The sequence below is a fragment of the Cynara cardunculus genome (genome assembly GCF_001531365.2).
Source record: "Cynara cardunculus var. scolymus isolate 2C chromosome LG 12, CcrdV1, whole genome shotgun sequence".
NCBI lineage: Eukaryota > Viridiplantae > Streptophyta > Magnoliopsida > Asterales > Asteraceae > Cynara > Cynara cardunculus.
In genome coordinates this window covers 36,399,904-36,414,031 of record NC_037539.1, presented here as the reverse complement: position 1 = coordinate 36,414,031, position 14,128 = coordinate 36,399,904, and the positions used below count along the sequence as shown (strand labels likewise).

General features: G+C 35.8%; 1 protein-coding gene across 11 annotated transcripts in view; it reads left to right on the top strand.

Moving 5' to 3' along the window:
• Positions 1-379: 379 nt before the first annotated feature.
• Positions 380-14,128, top strand: part of LOC112523559 (protein CHROMATIN REMODELING 20) — a 28,959-nt gene continuing 15,210 nt past the window's right edge. For 7 of the 11 annotated variants that reach the window (XR_003070281.1, XR_003070280.1, XM_025133208.1 and 4 more), the window contains exons 1-13: positions 380-650; positions 2,029-2,185; positions 2,583-2,645; positions 2,733-2,828; positions 2,921-3,013; positions 4,151-4,341; positions 4,461-4,692; positions 9,620-9,733; positions 11,286-11,369; positions 11,543-11,989; positions 12,083-12,387; positions 12,477-12,564; positions 12,649-12,870. Coding sequence is in view for 9 of the 11 variants with exons in the window: in XM_025133208.1 (XP_024988976.1) it covers positions 598-650; positions 2,029-2,185; positions 2,583-2,645; positions 2,733-2,828; positions 2,921-3,013; positions 4,151-4,341; positions 4,461-4,692; positions 9,620-9,733; positions 11,286-11,369; positions 11,543-11,989; positions 12,083-12,387; positions 12,477-12,564; positions 12,649-12,870 (2,145 nt within the window). In the remaining 2 variants the exon portion in view is untranslated. Of the gene's footprint in view, positions 651-2,016; positions 2,186-2,582; positions 2,646-2,732; positions 2,829-2,920; positions 3,014-4,150; positions 4,342-4,460; positions 4,693-9,619; positions 9,734-11,285; positions 11,370-11,542; positions 11,990-12,082; positions 12,388-12,476; positions 12,565-12,648; positions 12,871-14,128 lie in introns of all 11 variants that reach the window. The other 4 variants (XM_025133211.1, XM_025133213.1, XM_025133212.1 and 1 more) reach the window with 4 other exon arrangements.

Here is a 14,128-nt window from a genome sequence, read left to right as displayed (position 1 = left end):
AGGAACCGAGAACCGCTCGTAGTGCACCATATGTCCCTCTTTCCAAATGAATATTCATCATGAATAACACATTTATGACAAATATGTAATGCTATTCATAATGAATAACATATTCATGATAAATATAGATATGACTTGACACATTATTCATCATTAATCACACATTCATAAACCATGATTAATATGTTACAACATTCATGTAACCGATGATTATGACACGTGTTGTACTGTGGATAGTTGCCAGCTCCTAATCAATCTTGGTTTTAGAAGACGAAATCTGTATATTAAAAATAGTTGAAGGATGGCTTATGTAATTTCTTCAAAGATATGTAAATCTCGCCGATTTGCGCGATTTGATAAAAGGGGAGGAGAAAAGGGGGAAAGCGAAACGAAAAACCCTCCATCCCTCCCTCCATATTGTAAAATCGAATAAGCACACAAGGGGGAAATCGAAACAGACTTATTTGCTTGCTACTGTTTTGCTACAGTTGAGACATACAAACTTGAAGATCGGAGTTGGTGTTCTTATTGCTCAACTATAGAAGTACTTAATTGTAGCCCTGCAATTGAGTTGTTTATGCTTCGAAATGACGACGTATGCTTGAACAGGAATACTGGAGGAGCTTAAACCAATGGTTACTTCTTTTTAGGTATTTTTTTTTCGTTTGAACTGTTTGTTTTCAACTTTCGACTTGATTAACTTGTGGGTTTTAAGTTTTATGATATGGGTACGCCCTTGATTAGAAACTTATGTTGATTCGTTTGTGGTTGATTGACTACATTGTATTAAGGGTACAACATTTCATGTGACGTGTCTTTTTTATCAATGGAGAGAAGGTTGTTGATATCATCAGCGAGATATGCTCAGATTTTGGTGTTACCACAAATATCTAACTGTCTAATATGGTGTTACTCCTTGCGTTGCACAATTAGTGTCCGTTATGTAGAAAAAGCTTTGCCACAAACGAAGCTCCATTTAATCTTATCACACAATGTAGTCAAGTTTATTGCTCGCAGCAAATCTGGGAACGTGGGCCTTAATGGTGGAGCAGATGGAGTTTTGATTTAAATAAGTTGCCAAATAATCTTGATGAATCTTTCGTCACATGATGTTCTTGTTGGTGCCCATGGTCTACTTTTGGGCTCATTTATTATATGCAGTATGTATGTTACTTTCTCATGTGTGCGAAAAGGTTTGGTTCCTAAGTCAATTTAGATTGGTGTAACTCTCCTTGTAGCCTGCCACACGTGCCACACTAATAGAAGCACATCAAAGGAACAACTTTAGTGGCTCGTGATCTTTGATGGGGCACGTGGCTCGGTCTTTGAGGTGCGAGGCACGAGGAGCACGAGGATGGCATTCACTGAAATGATGCAAAAGTCGTTTTTTCAGCCAATTTAATTAATCAGCAATCAGTATTTTCTTAAACCCTTTTAGGTTTGATGAAATCCAGGCCCATTAAGTCTGATAGAGATTTCAGTTTCAAGTAATCAATATTTGGAATAAATGTTATGATATCAAAATGAACTATTAAGAAATTCATTCGTGTTATTGGGAATAATAGTGGATCAGGTTGTAGTATTTAGGTTAAATATCTTTGGAGGTTTAGTACATCAGGAAAGTATCTAGCTGTCTCCTATTCAATAGGATTCTAGTATTTAAGTGAAGTATCTTTGGACGAATGCAATCATGACCTTTCAAGAACTCAGCAGTTAGCCTACCCTTCAATGTCTTCATCAGTGATGGGTGGCTGCCAAAGGACAAAGATAAAAACTCAATTTAGAGACTCACAATACATGTTATTTATGATTTGATGCGTGTCCGTGTGTGTGATTGCAAGCTGTTCTGGCTAGGTTCATCCATCATCACACACTCAATTTGCTTTCAGTTTTACATCATGCATGAATCATGATCATGGATGACATGATTTTCCTGTTTTATGATTGACCTTGTTTTGCATGTTTTGAGGATCTGATTTATTATAATCTCATAGCTTTGTTTTCTTATGGCTTTAGGTAAAATTGCAGGTTAAAAAATAACTGTATACCTTTTACATCATTGATGGCGGCAGATAAATGCGAAGAGGAAGAAGATCTTGGCAGTACATCAAGTGACTCTTTCATCAATGACAGTGACAACGATGAACCCTCAACATCTGGTCAAGATGATGCGATGCATCTCGAGGCAAGGCGATGCTAATTTGCACTCATTTACTGAAAATACATACTTCTTCAGTCCCAAAACAAGTGTCCACATTTCTATTCTAGTTTGTCCGAAAATAAGTGTCCACTTTCAATATCTATTTTCCAATTCTATTCTTAATTATGAGATGAGAAGTTCTTTAATCCCTTATCATTAAGGTAAAATCGTCATTTAGTTAATTAAAAAGTACAATGAGTAAACATTCTAAATTTCTTTGCCTTTTTCATTGTGAACATTTATTTTGTGGCGGAGGAAGTAAGATTCTGTACTTGATTAGTGAACATGCTTAGATATATACAGATGCATATCAGATTATCCATTACAAGTGTTATGAGCTTCAAATTTTAGTTTTTATTTATTTATTTTTGTCCTTTTGCAGCCACATCTTACAGATGAAGACATTGAAGGGCTAATTGCTGAGCTTTTGACAGTTGAGAGTAAGGTATTTATTTATATTTGCTTGTTTAGAAACTTTTTCAGGTTGGATTTTCCTCTTCTTTTTTCATTTCATTTTACTGCTGCAAACTAGGCGGCAGAGGCCCAAGAAGCTCTTGAAGATGAGTCACTAGCGAAAGTGGAAGTTGAAGTGCGGGAAGAGTTAGCACAATCTCTTGAGGGTGAAGCTGTTAGTTTTCTGTCCTTTGTGCTTGCTTATCTCTTTAATTGCAGACTTGTGGTACTTTTGCGTACGACTAACCATTGTTTCTTTTTGGATAGCTTGAGAGTGCCGTTGCTGAGGAAATGTTAGCTCTCAGAGATAAATGGGAAGACGAGCTTGATGACCTTGAAACAGAGAGTGCTCACTTGTTGGTCTGATCCTTCAATCTTGTGTCAATCTCTTGATTCTTATTTTAGTAATTAAAATTTTAAAGGATAGAAGGCATTGCTAGGTTAAAGTTTGTGTTTATTATGTTTATATCAAATGCTTAGGTTTCGACCCTAGTCAAAATTATATGCACAATGGATAAGTGGTCAATGACTTTCACCTCTTTTACTTACATTCCTGCACATGAAATTATTGCTCCATTTGCTATCCAGTTACCTAAAAGAGTTGGTCAACAAGGACTGAATTGCATTTCATCCATGTATGGTCTAAGCAAAAGATTTTAGACATGACATAGAAGAAAAAGTGAAGATTCAAGAATGGAAGACTAAAGGGTTTCGTGTAAATAATTCTGGAGTTCTAGACTTCTAGTACATACTTCAATACAGGCTTACCATGAGATGGTGTAACTACACAGAAGAAAAAGTGAAGATTCAAGAATGGAAGACTAACGTCTACTGAATGTAGGGCCCGATCTCATGAAAAAAAAAATTATGTGGTCTTGCGCCTTCTCTGCTTCATGTTTGATTACAATGGAAGAAATATAGAAGATTGAAGTCAAAGTCATGTTTCATCCCTCTTTTTTCAATTTCCCACAAACTTCTTTCTTTTCTGTTTAATCTGCTTCCCAAAAGGTTACAAATTACACTTTGATGTGTCATTAGCTGCAGAATCTATAAACATCTCCAGTGTTTGTCCGCTTTGTTGGACACATATCCTAGCTCTGTTGCATTTTTGTACCCTTTTCTGCGGAGGACTTCATAGAAGTGTTGGTGCTTTCTACGCCAATATATGTATGTCTTTTATATTGGTGCATGCTCAAAAGTACCATTTTCAGAAAATATGTAAATTTTCACTAGCAGCTAGGCATTGTGCAACATCCCATTAAACATGGTTGTGATTATGAATGTAGAAGTGGGCTACCAATAACTTTCCACCATACTTATAGTTAGTTTACATGTCATATTTATAGTTGGGCTTGTGGTGGTGCTCATTTGACTGCAAATTTTATCTGGGGGTTTACTATATTTTTTATATATATTGGGAATATGCTTCCTTCATATATAAGGCAGCTAATATAGAAGAAATGTGTTACTGATGATTGACATTAATGTGTTTTGCAGGAGCAACTTGATGGTGCAGGAATTGAACTCCCAAGCCTTTATAAGTGGATAGAGAGCCAGGCCCCAAATGGATGCTGTACAGAAGCATGGAAAAATAGGACACACTGGGTTGGATCGCAGGTTACTGGTGATGCTACTGAGTCAATTGCAGATGCTGAGAAGTATCTGCAAACTCACAGGCCTGTCAGAAGGTAGCTTATTTATTTCACTTACTATAGGAGCTCTACAGGCTTTTAAGCTGATGTTTATCCCATAAAATTAGCATATTTCACTAATTTTGAGTTTTATGTCGGTCAAAATGAATTGGCAGACATCATGGTAAACTTTTGGAGGAAGGTGCTAGTGGGTTTCTTGGGAAACGTCTTGTTCCTGAAGATGACAAAGAAACCAATCGTGATGTAGATTGGTCGTCTTTCAACGAATTGTGCTCTTCATCAACAAATAATACTTCTTTTGGAAGCAAAAGCTGGGCTTCTGTATACTTGGCCAGTACACCGCAACAAGCTGCGGAATTGGGACTCAACTTTCCTGGTGTAGATGAGGTAAAATACTTGCAGTTCTTGGTTTAGCTTTCTTGTTTTCCGCCGTGAGGCAGTGATTTACGTGTGCTTCATTTCTTTTTTTCTTCACCATTGTTTGTCTTTGTTTTTTGACTCTTCAATTTTTTACCATTCGGCTGCTTTTTTATATCTTTATCTTGCAAGAGGATGTTGCAAGTTTGCTGCTGGAGGGCAAATGACTCTGAGTAATCCTAGAAATTTCCATTGATCAATTTGAGGTGGGAAAGCACTGAAGTGGGTTACAATTAGTTAACCATCGTGTTAGAGTGGGACAAAATGGGTGCTGGTTGACTTTTTGGTGGCTGGACTAATATGAAAAGTTGTAAGGACTTGTTTGCGAGTACATTTCTTCCTCTCTGACAGTATAGAACTGAACTACATTGTGTCAGAAGCTAAATCTTGCCCAGCTCAATTGCAATGAGGTCGTTCCATGCTTAATAAAATTGTTAGAATTCTCCCTCTTGTAGCCCCATGCCAATCACTTCCTTCAAGCATCCAACGTAGTGGTTCAGCCAGACAGCTGAGCTACAGAATTGTTAGTATTCTATTACAAGCATCAAAATACTGGACCAGCCATAGAATTGTTATTATTCTGTTACAAGGGGTAAAAAAGGAAAAGTAGCAGGAGTAATCTGTTAAAGGTGTGAGGGGCATTGGAGAGTGTGTCTGATTTGTAAACACTGGTTTTAGCGTAGGCCTAGGGAGACCCCAGTTTCTTGAATTGCTGGAAACCATTAATCATTGAGTTGCAATATCAATTTCATTTTATTTTCATCTGAGAGTGTATCATTGTGTTACCAAATACCCACTCTTGGCTCACACTACAAACTAGAACTCTCGATTTCTCGCTTCACGACTCCTTACTCATGCACTCATCTCACGACTCCAAACTCACGCACTCGCCTCACGACTCCTCACTCATGAACTCGCCTCACTCATGCTCTTGAAAGTTTTGCTTGTGAATCACACCCTCGATTAAGCTCGCTAAGTCAATTTTTAACTTTTTAGGGTTTAGAACTCATAACTTCTTTTGAAATTGTTAAATTTCTATTGGAGTTGTGATATTTAGGACCTAAACTATTTGTTGAAATAGTTTAGAACTTAAACTATTTATGTTGAAATTGTTTAGGACTTAAACTTTTGTTGAAATTGTTTAGTACTTGAACTATTATGCTAAAATTGCATAAGACAAACAATTTAGGACTTAAACTATTTTGATGTAATTGTTTAGGACTTAAACTATTTTGTTGAAATATTTTAGGACTTAAGCTATGGATAATATTTAACAAAAACAAAAACAAACATTGACTTGGTGGAGCGAACTAAGGTTGCTATCCATATAATATTTTTAAACATTTATTTTTTGTTTAATTTATGCGGATAAGCCTAGGTGATTTTCCTTATACCGCCCTCGTTCCTACCCACATCATTTCACATGACGCTTTTACCATAGCTATGTACTATGTCTCGAGACTTGATAGGGAGAAATATGTTGTTCTTGTTTACCCAAGAAACTTGATTTCCTCTGTGGCTATGATGATCACACTTGCATGCCAGAATCCATCCATATATCTTTTAGTGGATGCACCCAATCGACTGTGGCTCTAATGTGAATTGAGTATTTCTAGGCCTGGTGTGGTGTTTAGGTAGTTCAAAATGCAAAATGTTGCATCCCAGTTACCTGTGTAAGGAACAACTATGAACCAACTTAAGACCCTAACTAGGGATTATATATCGGGCGGAAAAATTGTCCTATAGTTTAATTTTCTGCTCTTTTTTGCATCAATCTGTTTTTTCCATGGGATTTCCATCAATAGGAAGTAGTTGTTGTTTAGTGAGCATAAGACTATCCCCTGCAGTATGACAGACTTGGTGAGCATATCATGAACATATTTTATTTGTCAGACTTCAGATATCCCAAGGAAGTAAGGAAGATATATCCAAAATCCATAACTTGAAACGGAGTTTGTAGAAATTGTCCAACTTTGGAATATCAATACTACCATCTCTCGCTGAGAATAATGTCATCTACATAGTCCACTAGTATGATTTGATGATCCTGATGGTGTCTAAAGAACACAAAAGGATATTGTGAACTACCATACCAAACTTTTTGGAGAACATCTGAAAATCTCCTAAACCATGCTCTAGGGGAAGGATTTAGACCATATAATGAATGTTGCCATTGGCATACCTCGAGGCTTCCTCCTCAATAACAAACCCACTCGTCTGTTCTATGTACACTCCTCCTCAAGTATGCCATTAAGAAAGGTGTTCTTAACATCCAACTGTGGAGTGGCTGACCATGAATGGAATTCAAGGCTATACAAATGTGAACAAATGGCATCTTGGACACTATAGAGAGAGTCTTGCGTATTCAACTCCATAGACTTGGAATGACCCTTTGCAACTAACCACACTTAAGTTGGTGTAATGAATTGTTAGGATTAAGTTTTATTGTGAATATTTTATTTACAACCCATTTTTTTTGCTTCCCATGAGGAAGTTGTTCCAAATCCTATGTATGATTCTTTTGTAGGCATCATATCCTTTTGCATTTTCTTAAACCATTCATGTTGATGAAGGGCCTCAGTTACGTTTTTAGGAAAAATATAGGTATCAATGGTTGTGTAGGCACATGACGTTTAAGTGTGAGTAGGCTCTTCGGGTACCAGGCTTTTGTGCTTTTTTGGATGACAGTTGGGTTATCGAGGAGAGGTACCCTAGTGGGTCATAAGTCTTGGTAGGTGTATCGGGTGGTGGAACTAGAGACTTGCTAGAATCATGATGCAAAAGTAAGCACTCTTAAGTTTTAGATAGGTATCAATGCTCTTAGGTGAGAGTAGGCTCTTCTGGTACAAGGCTTTGTGCCTTCTTGGATGACAATTGGGATATCAAGGAAAGATGCACTAGTGGGTTACAGGGCTTGATAGGTGTATCAGGTGGTTGAACAAAAGATTTTCTAGAATCATGGTGTAAAGTAAGGACTCTAAGTATCAGACACTTGTCTTTAATGCTATCAAACATACACTTTTGTGAACCGATTATTGGTCAGTACTGTTAGAATAGTAGCCTTTGGTGCCGTTACTGGGATACTTAAGACTGGGGTATCAAATGATTCAAAAGGGTTAGGAACTGTAATTGTTGGTAGGTTTAACAAAGGTGACATTAACGTAGGTAAAATATCTACGAAGGGATAGACTATAACAACAATAAAATTTTTTGACATGTAAATGCCCAAGGACGGGTGATGGTCATGAACATAAGATATACATTCATATGTATTAGGAGCTAGAGGTAAAGAAGTGCCTTTTGATTTTTTTTTGCAGAAAGGTGTCTTCTCTTTTAAAGATAGAAGATGTCATGCATTTAATCAGATAATTAGCTATAAGAACTACATCTGCCCAAAACTTGTGGTACATTATAGTCAATCATCATAGTGTTTGTCACATCTAACAAATGACAGTTTTTTTTCCTAGTAATGCCGTTCTATTGGGGTGTATAGGCATACAATGATTAATGTATAATACCATGTTTATCAAATGATCTTGTAAACCAAAAGAAAAATGTTCTTTTGCATTACCGGATCGAAGGTTCTAAAAGAAACATTAAATTGGGTTTTGACATAAGCATAGAAATTACAAAAGATGGAAAAAGTTGATTACATTACTTGATCAAGAACTCATGTTGCATGTGAAAAATCAACAACAACCATAATAAAAAATTTAAAACCACTAGTAGAAATAACACGGCAATGTCTCCATACATTAGAGTGAATTAACCGAAAGAAGGAGTTTCTATTACATGCAAAGAAGTGGCATAGCTGGCAAGGTTTTAAAAGACGAAAACGTGAGGTGAGGCGTTTTTTTCTTAGTACCACAAGGCGTGTATGTCTTGAGGTGGACCATGGTGTATGCCTCAACAAAAAAAAACAAAAAAAATGCATAACGTATCATAAAATTCATTACAAACTACACATAATTCCATATCAAACTATGAAAGTCATATAAGTTACTAGTTACAAGTCTTAAAAAAATAAAATTAATTTATGAGGAGAAAGCGGTGAGAGAAGAGAGTCGTGAGACAGGAGAAAACCATGAGAGTAAGTTGTGAAAGAGGAGAGAGTTGTGAGACAAATTTGTAAAAGATGAGAGAGCCGTAAAGAGTGAAAGGTGTGAGTTTTGTTTTGCTATCCTTTCCCTAATGCACCAGCAGAAAGGCAAAGAAAAACAAGTAGTAAAATCAGCAGTGGTTGTGATGTGCGGCTGGTCGCTGATGACTCCGACAATGGCAGCAGGGTTTTGGACAGACAGCAGCAGCTGGATTTCAGGCGGACAGCGGCAGTGAGGGCTTCAGGTGGCAGCGGCTCCAGGCGACAGCTACATGCATGAACAGCTGCAAGATGGTGTCAGGTTGTTTAAGGCCGTTCAACTGGTGTCGGGTGGCGGCTAGGGTTCTTGTCACGGGAAAATGACTAATACCATGTAAAGCTGATTCAAGACATTATATCATGCATTTGGTTGAGAATAAATTACAATTGTTAATATATAGAAGGTAACCTATATTAGGAAACTATACTATAATTACTAGAAAGCAAAATCTAATTATCTAATATTATACAATATTGATCGCCTTTTTCCTTGCCTTGGTTTTATACCATACGTCAAAACACATTTTTGTTGGTAGTGGGTGGTTGGCATATCTCTCATAGAGTATTTGTACTTTACAAGTAGAAGACACTTGCGACAGCTGTCATGCGAATTTTGTACTTAGGGGGGATCATCATTTGGTACTTCTATTGTAGGCATCCACTATGCATTTGATCTGATCATCCAAATCCTGTTGGTATTTTTTGATCCACCCAGACATTTGTGTTTATTTGTCATCATTCTCTTTATACCATGTTCAGGTTGAGGAGATTGATGATATTGAAGGCAGCTTGAACGACCCATTTGTTGCTGATGCTATAGTGACTGAGAGAGAACTATATCTTTCTGAAGATCATAAGAAGAATTTCAGAAAGGTATGCAAGATATAGATATTAGTTGTTATCATCTTCTTGATTTTTCTTCATATGACCATCCAGATGTCATAATCACCGGATGGTTTCATTGCCTTTATATGGAATAGAGGCTTTCCTTAATACATTGTGCTTATATTAAAATTATCATTCTACGGACCATGAGAGTATTTCTTCAGGGAAATTTGAATGCTAGAGCATCCATACCGGAGGTTCTTGTTTAGGTGAACCTCACTCTGGGGCGGTGCCTAGTCGCAGGTTTTTGTAAAAACCAAGATGCTTGAACAAGAACCCAAGATCTTGCCTCGGTTTTTGTACTTCTATTATTTATTTTTTAATTATTAGTTTATTGTTCGAAAAAATATATAGAACATATTTACAAACAATATAAATTAAAAATGATGTAAAGATATAAATCAATACTTTTGTTTCATTTGTTGTTTCTTGTAGTTTTTCTTTTAAGTTATAAGTAATGAATAATCATCCATAAATATATAAAGTATATACTCATCTCGTTTTGTTATGTTTATGTTTGGATTACTTGTCAACTACTTTTAAATCTATAAATTAAATTTAATATGAAAGTTGTAAATTAATAATTGTAAATTTATTTGTAGCTTTGAAAAAATATGTCAAATTGCTTATAGAAACACCATGTCCAAATGAACTTCATCATCAATTTCGTGCAGACTTGGTTGAACATAATTGATCGAACCGCGATTAAGAGTGATATATATTTAATATTGTTTTGTTAGTTGGTTAGTATTAAGATTAATATCTATGTAATGTTGCAAATTTTAATGTTAGCATAAAATTATGTTTATGTTTTAAATATTTGTATTATTTATTATATTATATTTTGAATTTTGTTTTAATAATTTTATTATATATGTATACATTATAGTTATATAATTTTCTGTAAATAAATAAACAAATAAAGTTATATAATTTATTATTTATAGAAAAAAAATGGAAAGATGCGGTTCTTATAAGAACCTCCCATTGTGAAACTTTATTGAGGTGGCGATCATGTGGCATTAAAAGGTAGCAAAAGGACGTTCGCGTAAGAACCTCCATTGTGGATGCTCTAATGTGATGTGCAATGGTATTGGTTGGGTCCTATCTTTTTGCTAGTTTTAGTCTCTTATGATTCTGAGTTTGTTAAATTTGATATATCTACTGTATTTCTATCTTTTTGTGTGATATATGCTGGTATTTTTTGAAAGAACCTAACTCTGAAATCAACTGCTTATTGCAAGTAATACTGCCTCCATTCAGTAATAGTTGTAGAATTTGACTGTCACATGTGTAGGTGCTTCTTGAAAGCTATTTTTTTTCTGTTGAATTCTTTTTATAAAATAGGATTTCAAACTTAAGTATACTTTTGCAATGAAAAGGGGAAAGACTAAAAGTTCATTCAAGTATCTTGAGAAGCACCTAGGGACGAATGTTAGAAAGGGAATTATTTCTTAGATTGTTAGTTTTGAAATGGCTGTTTTAAGTTTCTATAAATTATTACATACTTGGCCTGGCTAAAAGCTGTTGCCATCGGCAGGTTAAAGAAGAAGATGATGTAAATATCGACCGTAAGCTTCTATTCCGTTTGAACCAAAAGAGACAGAGAAAGAAGTTAAAGCAGGTGTGTTTTCTTCCCACACTTTCTGTGCTTTTTTGCTTTATACATGGCGGAATATTTTCTTAGCTTCTAAATTTTACATATTATTAAACAAAAGTTCATTTATCATGTTGAAATTTCAACGAGTTTGGTTATCCACCTCTATGTTCATTTCTTCCTTTCTGAAATATGATCAGGAGGGTATCAGGGAAGCCGAGGAAAATGACATCAGTGATGATATTGAATATCAAACATCAAATACCGAACACAAGTCATCGAGTGATCTTGAATTGCGAAATCAAAAGAGTAATGGTCCTTGTGCAGTGCTTTCTGGGTCCAAACGGCCATCTGACAGTGTTGAACTATCTGATAGCAAAAAGCTCAGGGCTATGAATACTGACAGTGCTGATGTCGAACTTGTTGCAGCGGACGGATGTACTTCTCCGTGCAGCGCGAGTGAAACACTTGATCCATCTGATCAGCAAGGAAACGGGGATGCCACGGTTGATACTAATGACCCGAACGATGAATTTCATTGCACCGCTTGTGACAAGGTTGCTAATGAAGTGTATACACATCCACTCTTGAAAGTAATTGTTTGCAGAAACTGCAAATATCTATTAGAAGAAAAATTGAAAGAAACGGTATGCATTTGTAGTTATGATCTTCCATATGATTGGTGGTTTTTTTAGGAATACACAACTTTTATCTTGTACTGAATCAGATTAATATGATAGGATCCGGATTGTTCCGAGGGTTTCTGTGGATGGTGTGGAAAAAGCAAGGATTTAATAAGTTGTAGGGCATGCAAAACCTTGTTCTGTACTTCATGTATAAAGAGGAATCTTGGCGAAGATTTTTTTTTAAAAGCACAGGATTCTGGTTGGCAATGCTGTTGCTGCTCCCCGAGTATCCTACAGCCGTTGACTTCACAGTTAGAAAAAGCATTTATATCTAGAAGTGAATCTTCAAGTTCAGAAAGCGATTCGGATGACTCTGATGATTCAAGTGAGTCAGATGAAAATATCCGTGTTCACATTAGGTATGCTTAGCTTCTTTTCAAGTATTAAGTATGTTACGTAGGTTCTTTGTCAGATTGAACTTTTAATATCCATTCTTGTGTAACATCAGCAAAAGGAGACGAAAGAAGAAGATCCGTAGAATCCTTGATGATGCTGAATTAGGAGAAGATACTAAAAGAAAAATTGCAATCGAAAAGGTATCTTTTATATTTTTTCTGTTGATCTCTCATGCACATCTTGTGTTTGGTAGTCATTTCATTTGTTATTTTACTTCATGGTAGGAACGTCAAGAGCGTCTTAAGTCGCTGGAAGCTGAGCGTCTGAAGTCACTAAAATCAATGAAGACGGATTATGCAAATTTTAGGGCAACCGTATCTGAAGGGGCTACCGTTGACATGTTAGGTGATGCACAAACTGGTTATATTGTAAATGTCGTTAGGGAGGAAAAGGAGGAGGCTGTGAGGGTTCCCCCAAGCATCTCAATCAAATTGAAATCTCATCAGGTTATATGCTTTTTTTGTTTGGCTAGCTAATTTAATGCTGTGATTTGGAATTTTGTGAGACCACTTAGTTTTTGTGAGACCCGTGAGACCACATCTAAGGCCTTGGACGAGTTTTCTTGAAATCGTGTCAAACCTTCATAGCAAATAACAGACCGGATATTGACAGCAAAAGACACCAAACCTTTGCTGCAACACAGCAAACCTTCACAACAAAACCGCAAACCTTCACATGAAAAAACCGAATCTTCTAGTGAAAAACATGAAAAATATATCAAATATTCATATGAAAAAATACGCCAAATCCTCATGAGAATCACACTCAAAACCTTCACAGTGTGCATCCAAACTTTCACAGTTGGTTTCATGGTCTCATGAAAACTGGGTTGTCACACTCTCCCAATAATGCTGTTTTTTTAAATTTTAACCTGATCTTGTCCTCAAGTTCTCTTAATAGTTAGAATTAGCAATAATTGGTTATTTCTCGTGATATGCTTATATTAAACTATTTTCAATTGCCAGCTTTTGTTTTAGCCTGCTAATTCCTTGCCCTGCCCAAATATTATGGTGATAATGCCACTTGTTCTTTTTAAAGTATATAGTAGTTATATACTACAAATGCAACAAATAAGCTCACACCCTCCTCACCGTTTGGTGAGGTTTGAACTCCTGATCTCCTCGGAGGCCAAAAGCCTGCATACTGCTAGGCCGAAGGCCCTTTGGTATAATGCCACTTGGTGGTGCATGCAAATAATTTGTTGTGATTGAGAGCTTTAACAAGTTATGCATATTCTATTTAATGTGTAGGATTGTGTAAAACATGATATCTGTATGAGGTTAATTATGGGGATTTGGTTTTAAGAGTTATATGAACTCAACCATAAAAGTTGTGTGTGGTAAATACTATTCGTATTTGTTCATCCTTTATCTATAATATAATAAAAAACATTTTGCTCAAAGTCTTAAAAACAACCCTATTAAGCATTCACTATTGTTGATTAATGAATATTTCTTAAAATTCAAGGGTCCATGTAATTATTTCATTCCTACAAGTTGTTAAAGCAATTTAAACTCTATAGAACTAACTAGCTAATAACTAATTGATAAACACATTCAGATACAGGATAATATTCTCTATCATTATTTTTTATCCAGAAAAGCTTCATAATAAAAATAAAAATAAATAACATATTTATTTTTGAATCTAAAATATATGAATTATGATAACAAATTGTACAAAAAACAAGAAGTTTATATTCTT